General features: G+C 41.4%; 1 protein-coding gene across 1 annotated transcript in view; it reads right to left on the bottom strand.

Moving 5' to 3' along the window:
* The window catches only part of tmod2 (tropomodulin 2), a gene marked incomplete at its 3' end in the record, with an annotated part of 20,309 nt that continues 6,521 nt past the window's right edge, over positions 1 to 13,788 (bottom strand). The window contains 9 exon segments of the mRNA XM_032518774.1: positions 1 to 304; positions 1,478 to 1,622; positions 2,028 to 2,171; positions 2,265 to 2,372; positions 2,460 to 2,590; positions 2,676 to 2,750; positions 3,868 to 3,990; positions 10,802 to 10,958; positions 12,043 to 12,251. Coding sequence (XP_032374665.1) covers positions 273 to 304; positions 1,478 to 1,622; positions 2,028 to 2,171; positions 2,265 to 2,372; positions 2,460 to 2,590; positions 2,676 to 2,750; positions 3,868 to 3,990; positions 10,802 to 10,958; positions 12,043 to 12,168 — 1,041 coding nt within the window. The 5' untranslated portion in view covers positions 12,169 to 12,251.

Below are 13,788 nucleotides of genomic sequence, written 5' to 3'. Positions count from 1 at the left end.
GCAGCTGAAATCAAAAGTCTAAAAACAAATCAGATTTACACCTTCAATAACAACATAATAATAACCATAAGTATGAACATGTAAATGGGAGAGGGCAATTCCAGTTATTTCCCTTCTTCTCAGATGTATGTTCTGGTTGAGCGCGCCTTGCCCCGCAGTTTGGCACAAGACTAAAGTTTCCACACAGTGAGATGAGACCAGGGCATTGGCTGAAATTATTCCACGTGGTGAGATGAAATAGGATTGGCTGGGAGACAGGTTGGGCTTCGTCCCTACAGGTCCCCTTCCACTCGCTTCTTGCGTACTAGAGAGTAAAATGAAAAGAGCAAAAATCAGGAATTATTCCACAAAATTAATGACTTGACAGAGAGAAGAATATAAGAATGAACTGCAAACATGCTACACAACCTTGAACCTACACAAGCCTGTTAGTCTATCTATCTATCCATATCTATATCCGAATCCATCTATCCATATCTAAATCCATCTATATCCATCTATCCATATCTATCTGAATCCATCTATCCATATCTATCTGAATCCATCTATCTATCCATATTTGAACCCATCTATCTATCCATATCTAAATCCATCTATCCATCCATATCTATCTAAATCCATCTATCTATCCATATCTATCTGAATCCATCTATCTATCCATATGTGAACCCATCTATCTATCCATATCTAAATCCATCTATCCATCCATATCTATCTAAATCCATCTATCTAAATCCATCTATCTATCCATATCTATCTGAATCCATCTATCTATCCATATCTATCTGAATCCATCTATCCATCCATATCTATCTGAATCCATCTATCTATCCATATCTAAATCCATCTATCCATCCATATCTATCTAAATCCATCTATCTATCCATATCTATCTAAATCCATCTATCTAAATCCATCTATCTATCAATATCTATCTGAATCCATCTATCTGAATCCATCTATCCATATCTATCTATCTATCCGTATCTATATCTATCTATATCTGTATCTATCCCTATCTGTCTATATCTATCTATATCTGTATATATCTATCTGTCATCATGAGCCAAGCGGTCAAAGTTAAGACTCATTTCAACAGCATGTGTCAGTGTGTGCAGAAAACAGGAAGTGAGATGTCATCACTCAAAGCTGTGGGATCACGCTGTGTCAATCTCCATACTGTTAATTCATTCAAACACTGACACACTTCGGAGTCATATCCATGCATCAGACCTGTGCTACCGCGACTCTGACAGGACGAGGAGCTAAAAAGAGAGCAGAGGTCGTCACTGCGGACTGACGTCTTACGGAAAAAAAAACACATTGTAGATACAGATGGAGACAAACTGCAGACATGTTGGAATTGTTACGACTCGTTCTCCCACAGAAAGAGACACCAGGTGGAAGAAAACGTAATGGGCCACCAGCTTTAGCAAGTTAAAACAAATCTCAGTAAAGTTGAGTGCGTGTGTCATACCCAGATCATTGTTCTTGGTGATAGCTGCAGCAGCTCTGGAGCGAGGTCCTTGCTGGGTGAAGTGGTAGCCAAACTTCACTATGTTGTTGTTCTCTTCCAACATCTTAGCTATCTCCATCTCTACAGTAGTACCCAGCTGCTGCCTCTGAAACACACACCAATGTAGAGAGATCACGACCTGAACATCAGAGTCTGAATTTCACTTTGGTGAAGACTTGGTTCAACTTCTTTTGCACTACTGGACACTCTCAACCGGTGTTTTACGTTTAAATCAGGCAGTGGTTTGTGTTGGTTGGTATTTTTAACAACTGCACACCACATAACAGACATTTTCTTCTAATTAAAAGGTTTTGTGAAACCACTTTATTTAAAAGAGTGCAAAAACATCCTCTGTCATACGTTCCCTGTAATCACCTACAGTGACCCTGAATGATGACAGCAATAAAAAAAAAAGGAGAAATAGAAAAAACAAAAAACTCTGGTCACTTCAGATGCTGGTGTGCTAATGCATTTTATGTATGTTTGTGTGTGTCACAAAGGATCCGGTTACCTGGTTGTCTATCTTGATTTCTGTGAGGGTGTCGTTGTCTCGCAACGCATCAACCAAAGCCTGCACCCCTGCCCCGGTGATGAAGTTGGACTCCAAGTTCAAAGCTCGCAACGTCTTGTTCTCTCGCAGCATGTCACTGAACGCCTGGGAGAAGGAGAAAATAGAGCAAAGATGTAAATATGGTCACGTCTGGTGTCAACAAAGCCATTAAAAGGCCCACAAGCCACTCGCTCTCACCACAGCAATAGGGTCGTTACTCCGTGTTGCTGCCAGGCTGAACTTCTTGACGGTCGTGTTCTTCTCCATGGCTTTGGCAAAGTCTTTCAGTGTGGGAATTGGAATGTTCTTAATAAACAAAACAAAAATCACACTGCTGTCAGTCTAGTAGCATTTACACACTCTGACACTCTTAAAGCTGGTATTTCTGTGTACCTTAATGTTGTTAAGGTTGACCTCTGTTAAGGAGCTGTCATTGCTTTTTATCCTCTGCAGAGTTTCTTCTACATTAGTGGGATTGGGAGGCTCATCAAACACTGGGTTCATCTTCTCCCCTTTGATCACATCTAGAAAAGACACGCAGGCAGAAGTCAAGATATTGATCCTTTTGGGACCTTTGAATTAACAGTTCAATTCTATGATTGTACTTACTGTTGTAACCCTCTTTGGATGCAGTCCCATCATATGTCTGACTACTGGTGACCAGCGTGTGAACACCCAGGATCGCTGCAAAACAAAGGCAAACCATAGACTCAGCAGCTATAGTAAGGAATTAGTGTGTAAGCCTGTATTCTCCTGGGTAACCAAATCTAGAGGCCATGGAAGAGAAGTAGTGTTATTTTGCTCAGTAAGCCCTTTTATTCCCCCATCAACACTCACAGGACGGAGCCCTGGGAAGGACAGTCACAGGCCGTTTTCTAAACTGCATACTATAGTAGCAGTGTGTACCGACTTGGCCAAAATGTAGCATGTAGTATGCAATAAGTAAAGAAAAGCCAAATCTGCAGTATGCCAAAAATACCAAGTTGTCGTACTAATTCAGAGAAAATCTCCAGTATGCCTCAGACCAGTCTATCTCGCCTACTGTATCCCAAAATGCAAAGCGCCGCAACCGCAGTCATCTGCATTACACAGTAGGCAATTTCAAAGACAGCCACAGTGCAACTCCCAATTTCCACCAGTTGCGGAATGGCGGCGGAGTCTTTAGGTTTCCATTAAAGTCAATGTGTGTATTTCCACTGACTGCAGAACGGCTGTGTTCCGACTCCGTCCCAGCTCCGGCAATCCGCAGCCCTCCGGAGCAGATACGCAGAGCTTCTATTTTTGCCGGACACCGGAGAGCTTCGCGGAAATTCAGCACACGGCAGATAGTGCAGGACAGGAAGTCAACCACAGAAACAACATAAAACAATCCGGGTAATTTTCAAAATAAAATCAAATAGAGCTCATAGTGGATAACATTTCCCTTCACTACACCATGAAAACACAGAACAGAGTTGTTTCCTCTCCATTCCTCTGGATGGAAACAAACTGTTGTTGTTTTTGTGCTTCTATTCCACATAAATTTTCGAGATCTCGTGGGTCCTCGTGACTTCAGCTGTCAGTCATGGCAGCACCCGTTACGCAACAAATCTGGACCTGGTGGGTATTGACGGACGGCGGAGCACGGAGCCGACACGCAGCCGTTGACTGCAACCGGTGGAAATCAGGTGTAATGAGCTTGTGTTTTACTGTCCTAGCACACTGGGCTCTTGTTAAAGAAATCCTCATACAGAGTTACGTTTTTAAAACCTTTTTACAATGACTTTATTAGCTTTCTCAAACGGTATTTATTCATTCTTACCTGCTAGATCACACAGTTCTGTATCTGTGGCACTCGACAGGGCTTCCTCTAATTCTGGATCGAGGGTTGTGACTTCCTCCTGGCGGGTTTCCATTGGCTTCTGCTTAGGAACAAATGCTTTACCTGTGGAGAAAGAGGAAAAGGACAGTGGGTAGAGATGAACTTCTAAACTCCAAGGTGATTCAGCCCTCATAAAAATGAGACAGGCAATAAATTATTTAAACGTCAAAACAGACAGAAGAAACGGGTACATGCAGGCCAGGTGTAGGTTTTATGAGATGTTACACAATCTCAGATATCTATAAAAAAAAAAGGAAAAAAAACTGTTATCTGTCCGTTAATGTGCCTCGTTATTCTCCTACAGCCATTCCTATTCTTGTGCCATAGTCTAAGACTGCATGACTACCAAGTGCTGTGTGAGTCCACGAGCAGATGGACACATTATATGTACACCATATTAAGCAAATAATAAAGACAGAGAGATCTGGAATCAACACCAACACTAATCAGGGCTTGCGTCTCGAGTCTTGCTTTTTTTCCTTTCAGACGGCACACTTCACAGCACAGCAGGGCCTTGAAATGGTCATCGCTCTCCTTTACTCTTGGGCTTCTCACATTTCTAGTTATTTTTACACTTTAAGTTTCTTGGCTTGTTTACTTCAATCTACTTAAATGTTTTATGCTTCTTTGCAATCAGGCGCAGATAATTAGCACAGATCTTGATACATATTTCACTACTATCATATGGCAGCTTCTGTAGTTGTTTTTGTTGCTAAGTTTTGCAAAATCTAATTACATCCGCTTCGATTGATTGAAAGAATTCCTTGTTTAGGCCAGCTTATAATAATGGTAATGTTTCTGACAAGGAAGTGAAGTCTGAACAACAGAACTGGGCTGTTTAAATTAAGTCTGGGCCTCCTGCGGTTTTACACAACATTCCCCAACCATCAGTGGTTCATGACTGACAACTATGGTATTGCCATAGTAACCTATCTGGGGAAAGCAACGGAAAGAGCGCAGGAAGTCATGGAACAATGACTGGACTGGAGTCTAATCTAAACTGCACTGCTGGGGCAACAAACACTTGTACTGGATGAAGACAGCATCCAGTGGGTGCCATTCACTTCTACATGCCTGTCTCCTTAAACAAAAACACCCCAAGAACAGGCCCTCCCTCTTTCCCTCATAAGTCAAGCCAGTCAAATTGTTGAAACTGGTCCCAAGTGGGGGCTCTGGCACTTCCTGAAAGCCAGTAAACAGTAAAATACAGTCATCAGGCAGCATCCTGTGCCAGTCCCTCTGGAGCGACATTTAGCCATTGAGCAAAAAGAAGACTGAGCCAAGAGGCCGACAGCCCCAGAGTCTTGTGATCAGTATGATCCCACAGGAGATCACATCATGGACTAAAGGAGGAAAACACATTATGGTACATAATGAAAATAGGCATGACATAAATTACACCGTGTCTGCCTGTAACTACAGTATCGGGGCTATTGAGGTCCTTTCCAGTCAAAGAATTGCACCAATGCCTTATTTTAATTCCATGTGACAAGTCATTCATCAATGCCATTAAGTCTGATGCAAAAAATGTAAGACCCGTAATACATGACCCTGGTGCGGTGCATGCTGATAGCGGTACTGTACTTGTTGTTGTTTTTTAAACAGAAGATAACCGTTTACACTGTCACACTTAAACACACACTTCTGTCACACTTCCATTTCCCTAAATTCTTCACACTGGCCCTTTAAAAAGGATAATTCATGTTTATTCAAATATTTTTTGTAGTTTTGGAAATCAATTTTATAGATTATAATAACATTTTACACAAGTAACTGCTGTGGTCTGGGAACACTGGGATTGCTATAAAAAAGTCAGATGAGGCAGGAAAGATCAGCTTCCAGATATTACCTGAACGACAATATTAAGGTAAAACAGAAATCGAGTGCACCCAAAATGACGGAAATGATTCCTTATTGCACAGAAAAATGGTTTAAGTACAGTACAACTACAGCAAGTCACAAGGGCCAGTTAAACCTAAAAAATTGTCTGTAACCTGTCACTGGTGTTTACAATAAAAGGTTGGCTTGTTTTCTCTTTCAAATATGTTTCTCTATAGGGTTTGCGGTTGGCCACATAGAAATGAGGAAAATATGATGTCATCAACCAGTAAACTGAACTATTATTACATCTTGCACAGCAAATTTGCAGCACCTGATTTATTGCTTTTGCAGTACCAGTTCCCTGTTACACATGGCTGCTTAATGGCAAATGCTTCAACTGTGAAAGCAATTTATAACAAGTGAACACTTGAGGCGTTTTGGTACAGAGCTGCTGTGTGTTTGTGTTGTTTCTGGTCCAACAGCCACACCCTCCACTGTAACCTCATGATGTTTATCAGACTTGAACAGAAGCATGTCTTGAATGCTCCAATTAGCGTAACAAGTAATAAATATTCCATTGTGGCAACACATATTAAACCTCATCTGAACCCCACTGCTATGTCAATAATGTTCCCAAACTCCAAAGGAAATCAAGGATGACAGAAGGAATGGACAATGGATTATAGAATATATTAAGAAGAACTGATCCAATATAAAGGCTGTAGTGGTTGCCATGGCACTACATTAAGTAGGCTGTTTTCCTCTGAGTTATGTGTGTTATTGACACCCACACACACACCAGGGGGTGAGTTTAACAAGGGGACGAGAATCAGCTACATTCCACAGAACCACCACAGTGATTTGAGTTTTCCATGTTGTCAGAGGGCATGCGCACGCACGCACGCACAGAATAATTTCTAACAGGCTAGGGTTGGGTCAGATCCATGTTTCCTCTCCAGTGAGGGAATAGTGCTTAGGTCTCTGGAGGTCCCAACAAAAGAAATTCCTCTAGACGAGATTGTCACCCAGATATGTTTCTATTCCCATCTTTTCTGTCAAAATATCACATAAAGCATCTCCTTTCTCACTCTTTCAGAAGGTGACTTAGATTACCAAAGTCTTAAAACCTGTTTGAACCATACTGGTCTCCCTTGAGAAGATCATGTTTTTTCAGTTCCAGCAACATTAATCCCACCTGGATCAGCACTGGGTGCTCATTTTGCCTTTCTGTATTGTAATTCCGGCCCCCAAACATCATCTACTGTGTGCCAAAACTCAGGGATCTTCTGACAATTGTGTTCCCCTTTAGGTAGACATCACAGACTGTTGCCATGATGATGCATCCCACATTTAGAGCCAATTTTCACTTCTTTAATGCCAGTACCAAGGCCTGATTATATAAATGTGTTAGCATCACATACAACTGTTCAGAGATGGGAAGTAACGAAGTACAAATACTTTGTTACTGTACTCAAGTAGATTTTTCTGATGGTTTTTTCCATTTTTTGTGGCGACTTTTTACTTTTACTCCTTCCATTTTAACACAAATATCGGTACTTTCTAGTCCTTATATTTTACAAAACTGGCTCGTTACTTTAGTTCTGTACAAGAGGTTGTCATGTCGGAGAATAGTGCGGACACACGTTTCACACTGCAAGCGGGCGCACGCACCAACCGGAGAAAAAGTGAGAGAAAAGAGAAAAAGACTAGCTGTCCAGAGGATAAGGTGTGTGTGCATCTTTGAGAACTGTAGGTCGTATAACTCATGTTGTCAGTTTAAATAAGCTTGTTGTTGTGTTGGTCTATAGTTCTTGCACATTTAAAGTAAGTTAGCTAGTGATTTTGTGTGTGTGTTCTTCACCTGTTAGCTAGGTTGCACATTGCTTGATCTTAATGAAGCATCAACAGTTTCACCAGCTTTATTCGCATGAGGTTTTTTTTTACCAAACTTTAGATAATTTGATTGGCAAGTGGATGGAAACTTAGCTAGTGAGAAGTTTTGGGCTGAAATTGGAAACCAGAATCAGCTTTAAATACAGTCTTAGTCCCGTCCTCACTAACAAGTTTCAAATCATTTTACTGGAGTTACCATTATTATTGCAATACCATATTCAATCTAATTGGATGGGAATAGACTGTACGTTGCATTTGACGCACCACTAAGCCGACTTGACAGATTTGGCGGCATTCTGCATTCATTTGCAGCAAATCACTGCGGCTTGATGCTGCTATCATTAGCACATAGGAGTACGGATGGCGACATGGCTGAAAATGAAGAAAACAGATTTTCAGTTGATCTTATGATCACATGTAGAGAATTTTGACAGCTACTCTGCTATAATAACCCAACTGGTGACTTGTGTACAAGCTGATATATGGGTCTGATTTATTTTATTAAATCGGAATTGGTCCAAAGTGTTTTTGTCAAAACCTGTTTAGCCTGAAGGCCGCTGGCAATGGCTGTAATCTGTCCGACTTGTGAGCGGATTTTTGTCACCCCCCCCACTGGCTGCTGCCGCCTGCTCTCGTCCACTTTACAGGCAAGGCACAATTCATCTCAAACTGTTTGTGTATGCTACGTGGTGCAGGTGGGCACTAGGGCTGAACGATATTGTGTTTTAGCGTCAACATTACAATGTGCGCATGCGCAATGGTCACATTGTAGGACGTTGCGATGTTGACATAATCCTTTTAGGCTGCTTGATAGAAAAGTAAACTTCCACCGTTCTCCTTTTACATGATTATTACCGGCCGACCCTTCCCCTTTAAGACAGGTAGCCATGTGGGCAATGTGTGTATGTGACGTTAGTCCGACGGGGCTTGTTATGGGAAGTGAAGCTCTCCGTGTGTAGAAAAGTACCGTAGGCAGCAGCTGCTGCTGACACAGTGATGCGCATAGTTTTGATGGGTAGTCAGTGAAGCTAAAGCAGTCGGTGTTTTATGTTCGCTGCAAATATGAACTCACCTGATTAATGCAACATAATCACAACGTCTCCCGGCCATTTCCGCCCGCAGAAAGCTGCTACCAGCCAGGCTAAAGCTAATATAGTTAGCCTAAAGATCCAAGGAGTCCGTCCGTCCCAACTAACGTTACAGTTTGGAACCGCAAGGCTGGAAACGTAACACTAATCTAATACAATAGTGTGTGTCTGATCTAACGTCATTATCACTGATTTAATTGTTCTTGGATGCACAGAGTTTGTTGCTAGTGCGCGTGACATGCAGGTCTGATCAATTTATCAAACTAACGAGCTGGCCCCGCTAGTCGACCACAACCTGAAATTTAGAGGAAGCAACATACAGTCACTGTCATTCACATTAGTCTGGATTGATTATTATATGAATACAATGCTGTCATGCTAGTCAACCAGAGTATTTCTACCAGATGTCCCGCTCCAAAATCACTTCAAAAGAGTGACGTTAGTCACAGCGCTTAGCTTACTTGCTTTGGTGTTTGGAAAACATTAGAAAAGATCCTTTTTAATTTTTTTCCTAGATGCACTGTAGATGTAGACTGTAGATGTACTCCCCTACAAAATCATCGCAGTAGTCGAGAATGAGTTATTATTTCCAAACAGAGCTATTTATGTAATTATGTAAAAATTACCTTTTCTTTTTTCATATCACAATACATATCGCAGGGGGAAAAAATATTGCAATGTAAGATTTTTCCAATATTGTGCAGGCATAGTGGTCACATTTTGTTTTTGTTGCCGTGTGTAGACCCCGGGCTGTCTACAGAGACCGTATTTTGTTTAGCTTCAGCTCGCGGATAGTGAGGAGATGTTTTCTGTATGTGACAATAAATGTAGCCTAAAACACACGTGACATCGCTTAGAGCACCTTTAAGTGCTTTGAGGTCCTTCTGTAGGGTAGCAGCTGTCCATGGTCCCGCTACATGTCCTGCGATGCCATGTTACATCCTGCTACGCTCTGCGGTGCCCAGCTACGTCCTGCTGTGCCTTGTAACGCCCACAGTGCCCTACTATGCTACAAAGAACTACTACAAATAAACTCTTCATTCTAATCCCAACCGGTCGTCAGACACCGCCTCCAAAGAGCCTGGGTCTGACCGAGGTTTCTGCCTAAAAGGAAGTTTTTCCTCGCCACTGTCGCACTGTTGCTTGCTCTGGAGGAAACTACTAGAACTGTTGGGTCCTTGTGGATTCTGGAGTGTGGTCTAGACCTACTCTATCTGTAAAGTGTCTTGAGATAACTCTTGTTGTGATTTGATACTATAAATAAAATTGAATTGAATTGAATTCTGAGATACAATGGTTCTGGAGAAAGCTACAAGCAGCAATATCACAGGCCTAGTAATCAAACACACACATTTTCAACAGGCACTGTACTAGTTCTTATCAATAAGCAAAATCAAACAAAGAAATCTGTCTCATTTAAATAAGCTTTTAGGCTCAGATCTGCATGGTTTTGTTAAGGAAAAACCTCAGCCTGAGCACATTGAGTCAAGGTTTACTAATCTCTAAAAACTAAACTTAACATAAATAAACAGATAGATTCAAGACATTTAATCATAACCATGCCTCCCCTTTGGGACTGCCTACCTCCTATCTACCTCATATCCACTGGTACAAACACACCTCTCCCACAGGGCTGTATGTTGCATAAGAGCTGACACTCATTAATAATACCTGCTAAGACAGCAGAACAGTAATGTACTGCTGATACAGACACACACAGACGCACGCCTTGGTTTTACGTCCCCTGAGAAACACATTACTGACATGTGATAGCAACACAATAATGATGATCTTAATGAGAGTTAGGCATTGTACAATACACAACACTGAATAGCTCCCCTATTGGAATTTGTTTTGTGGTGTTATTTTTGTTCGTAATATTATCTTAACTATAAGAATTAAGGTGCATTTTTAAAGTATAACAAATAAAAAAGAAACCAAACATACAACAAGTGTTATCACACAACCAAGGACTGTTATTCTTCGACTTTCTCCGTTTTCACTTTTAGTCATGGAGGGTTTGAAATAGTAAATATTCATGCTAGAAAGATTCTCTGTAGACAAACACACACCTTTTCTTTCCCCAGTGAAGGGCACTACATCCTCTCTATCCTTGTACTCCATGGCTTCCTTCTCCAGGTATTTGAGAAGGCTTTCCCTGTTGAATGTTCCTGTTGCTGTCTTAGTTGTATGGTCCTTCTGACGTAAGCCCGCTGGGAGAAGAGCATTCTGAGGAGAAGAGACAAGGAGACACATTAGACCTGTCGACTGATGAAGACTTTAATACACTCACTCTAGATGTGGGTAAAAGGAAAAGGCTAAATGTATCTTGTTTATGTATATATGCCCAATCTGCACTCTAGTTGGCCTCAATGCCAGATGTAGGAGTTTGAGAGTCACCTGACATTAAATAGACATTAATTATCAGTTCCTCAAAACAGGAAGTATACATACTATGAACTTGTTGAATATGATGCGTGTAAACCAAACCTCATGGCTAAAAATGCAACCATCACTGAACTGTTTGTTGGAGGTGAGTCAAAACCTGGGGGAGGTGAACCAGGATGTGTGGAAATTAAGAAAAGTCTGCCTAGCCAGCCTGGGTTTATTGAAACTGAGTGCAGTGCTGCTTTTTGTGAACACACCAAATTCTACTTTGCCTATTTAATGACATGGGATCCAGAAATTATTATTTTTCCATTGTTGCTGACTGTTTCCTGGTGGCCTCGTGGGGTCACGTAGGGTGATTTACCTTGCTCGGTTTACATGGAATTTCAAGAAAACGCCCAGATGCCTGGGGGCAGGGGGGGGGGAGGGGGATATCATTTTATTCTCTCTAGCTCTACTCACAAATAAACAAACAAAACACTTGGCAGTCTGCTGACAGAGCTACAGCAGCTGAGGCTACCCCTTTAATTGATTTTAGCCAACTATGGAGACTGGGAAATAAAAATCCACCATTGGATTATGTTCAATGCATCCCAGGAAGTTAAACTGTTATGACGTGGTAGAATATATATTTTAGTGGATTCCATTTCCCTAATCTGCTTCAATTCACTAGACGTACTACAACACCGACATAAAGGTAAATACTTTTTGGTAACAGGTAAAACTAGGTGTATTTTTTGTGAAAACTGGGGCAATGATAAAACTGTAGTTATGTAATATTGACTATAAAGATTTTTTTGTGCAAATAAATGCCTAAAGTTAGTTTTTTTTTTTTTTTGGGCCATTCCCAAATAAATTCTTTTGCCACAGAACTTCCTCCCACTGAAGAGCCCTGGAGCTCTTCCAATCCTCAATGAGTCCTGACCTCAGGGTCTATCTCCTCCAGGGCTGTCTCCAGCTGTTTGAGCTCCTCCGCAGTCAGCTTGTTGAGGATTTCATCTTCGTCGAGATCCTTGTACTTTTCCAGGTCCTTCTTGAACGACAGCGCCATGGTGCCGGCTATAACTTGCTAAGCAACACGGAACAGCAGACCACAGCCACAATGTTCCCTGCTCCAGAACAGGAAGAGGCTACCTGGGGACACACAGACACATACACACACAATTATACATTAATGATGGGGCAAAACATATATTGGAATTTGTCAGACTAAAATGTGTCTAAATTAAAATAAACCGTTTATCTCATCCCTGTGAAACAATAGTCGATAACAGCTGGGCAATGAGGCCTTGCAATGACATGCACACGCATACGCACACACACACACACACAGACACACACACACGGACACAGCTGAACAAAGGAAGTACTTTCTCAGGCTCAAACAAATCATCTCCCACCACTCCCATTGGGATCATCAACAACTCTTTGAAAAACCCAAATCTGTGCTACTTTGGAATACATTAGCTAACTTAAAAAAAGACTCAAAATGAGTTTATTCTACTGGATATGAAATGAATGTTTATATTTTACCTTCTAGGGACTAAGGGCCTGAAAATAAAGCAAACTGTCACAGTGGCAGGAAATGCAGGAGTAAACTCTCTAAGTAATGGAGATGTATAAGAACATAACACCACAGTTAAGATTAAATAAAGCTCAGATAAGTGAATGAGTTAGGGAGTGAGTGTGCACCCTGTCAAACAAAATGAAGAGCCTTCACTTCCCTCTCCCACGCCACAGTCCGAACAGTAAATGACCTCATGATTTCCCAGATTCCCTGCAGGACTCCACAGATGGTCTTAGTTCTAATCAGTCTCACACACACTTAACTGTATACACACTTAAAACTTTACTTTCCTAAATGGCTTGCTCATGCCACTGTTACACAACAAGCGAGCACAAAAAGTAGTTAATGCAGAAAATATTGCAACAGCCTCCCCGATGCATGTCAATTGGGAAATCCAGCACCACCATCACTGCAAAGCACTAAACCTGTTTACAGCAGCAACAATACTCTGGTTTAGTCGAGAATTCTTTAAACTTTTAGTGCCATTTCCCTGGAGCTGCCTGAGTCTGACACAGTCTGTGTCTCTTGTACCGTTCCCGTCACGTCCTCCATTAGACCACTACAACTACACACATTTATTATGGAAGGGTCATACAGAGGCAGGGGCATTTGCAAGCCTGAGAGCCAGCAGATGTAGCTGGGCTCAAATGTCAGCAATGATGGCATTATTGACAGCGTATGAATATAATGGGCTACAATACTAATCTCACCCTAATGTTCCACTGTGCAACACTTTTATCCAATTTTGGAAAACAGAGTCAGTACAGTAATGACTTGTGCACAGCTACTGCAGGATATTATCACAGCTACTTGGGAGGAAGGAGATTAGCCTTTTAAGCTGTAATGAAGCTAAGCTAACGCTAGTGCTGGAGAAGCAAGGTGGGGAACCAAAACAAATAAACATTCATTTTTGAACCATGTGTTTAATACCCAATGTGAGTCGACTGCAGATGTGAGTTGTGCACGCATCACTTTGCGACAAGTAGCCGACAATAACCAGCTAACTGCTAACGAGAGACTTCAATAATGTCAATACAATAAAAATGGACCTACATGACGAAGTTTGTTCACTGCTGGCTACAAGTTAGCAATCAAACACAACAA

The sequence above is a fragment of the Etheostoma spectabile genome, chromosome 1 (assembly GCF_008692095.1).
Source record: "Etheostoma spectabile isolate EspeVRDwgs_2016 chromosome 1, UIUC_Espe_1.0, whole genome shotgun sequence".
NCBI classification, from domain to species: domain Eukaryota; kingdom Metazoa; phylum Chordata; class Actinopteri; order Perciformes; family Percidae; genus Etheostoma; species Etheostoma spectabile.
This window is presented reverse-complemented; position numbering and strand designations above follow the sequence as displayed.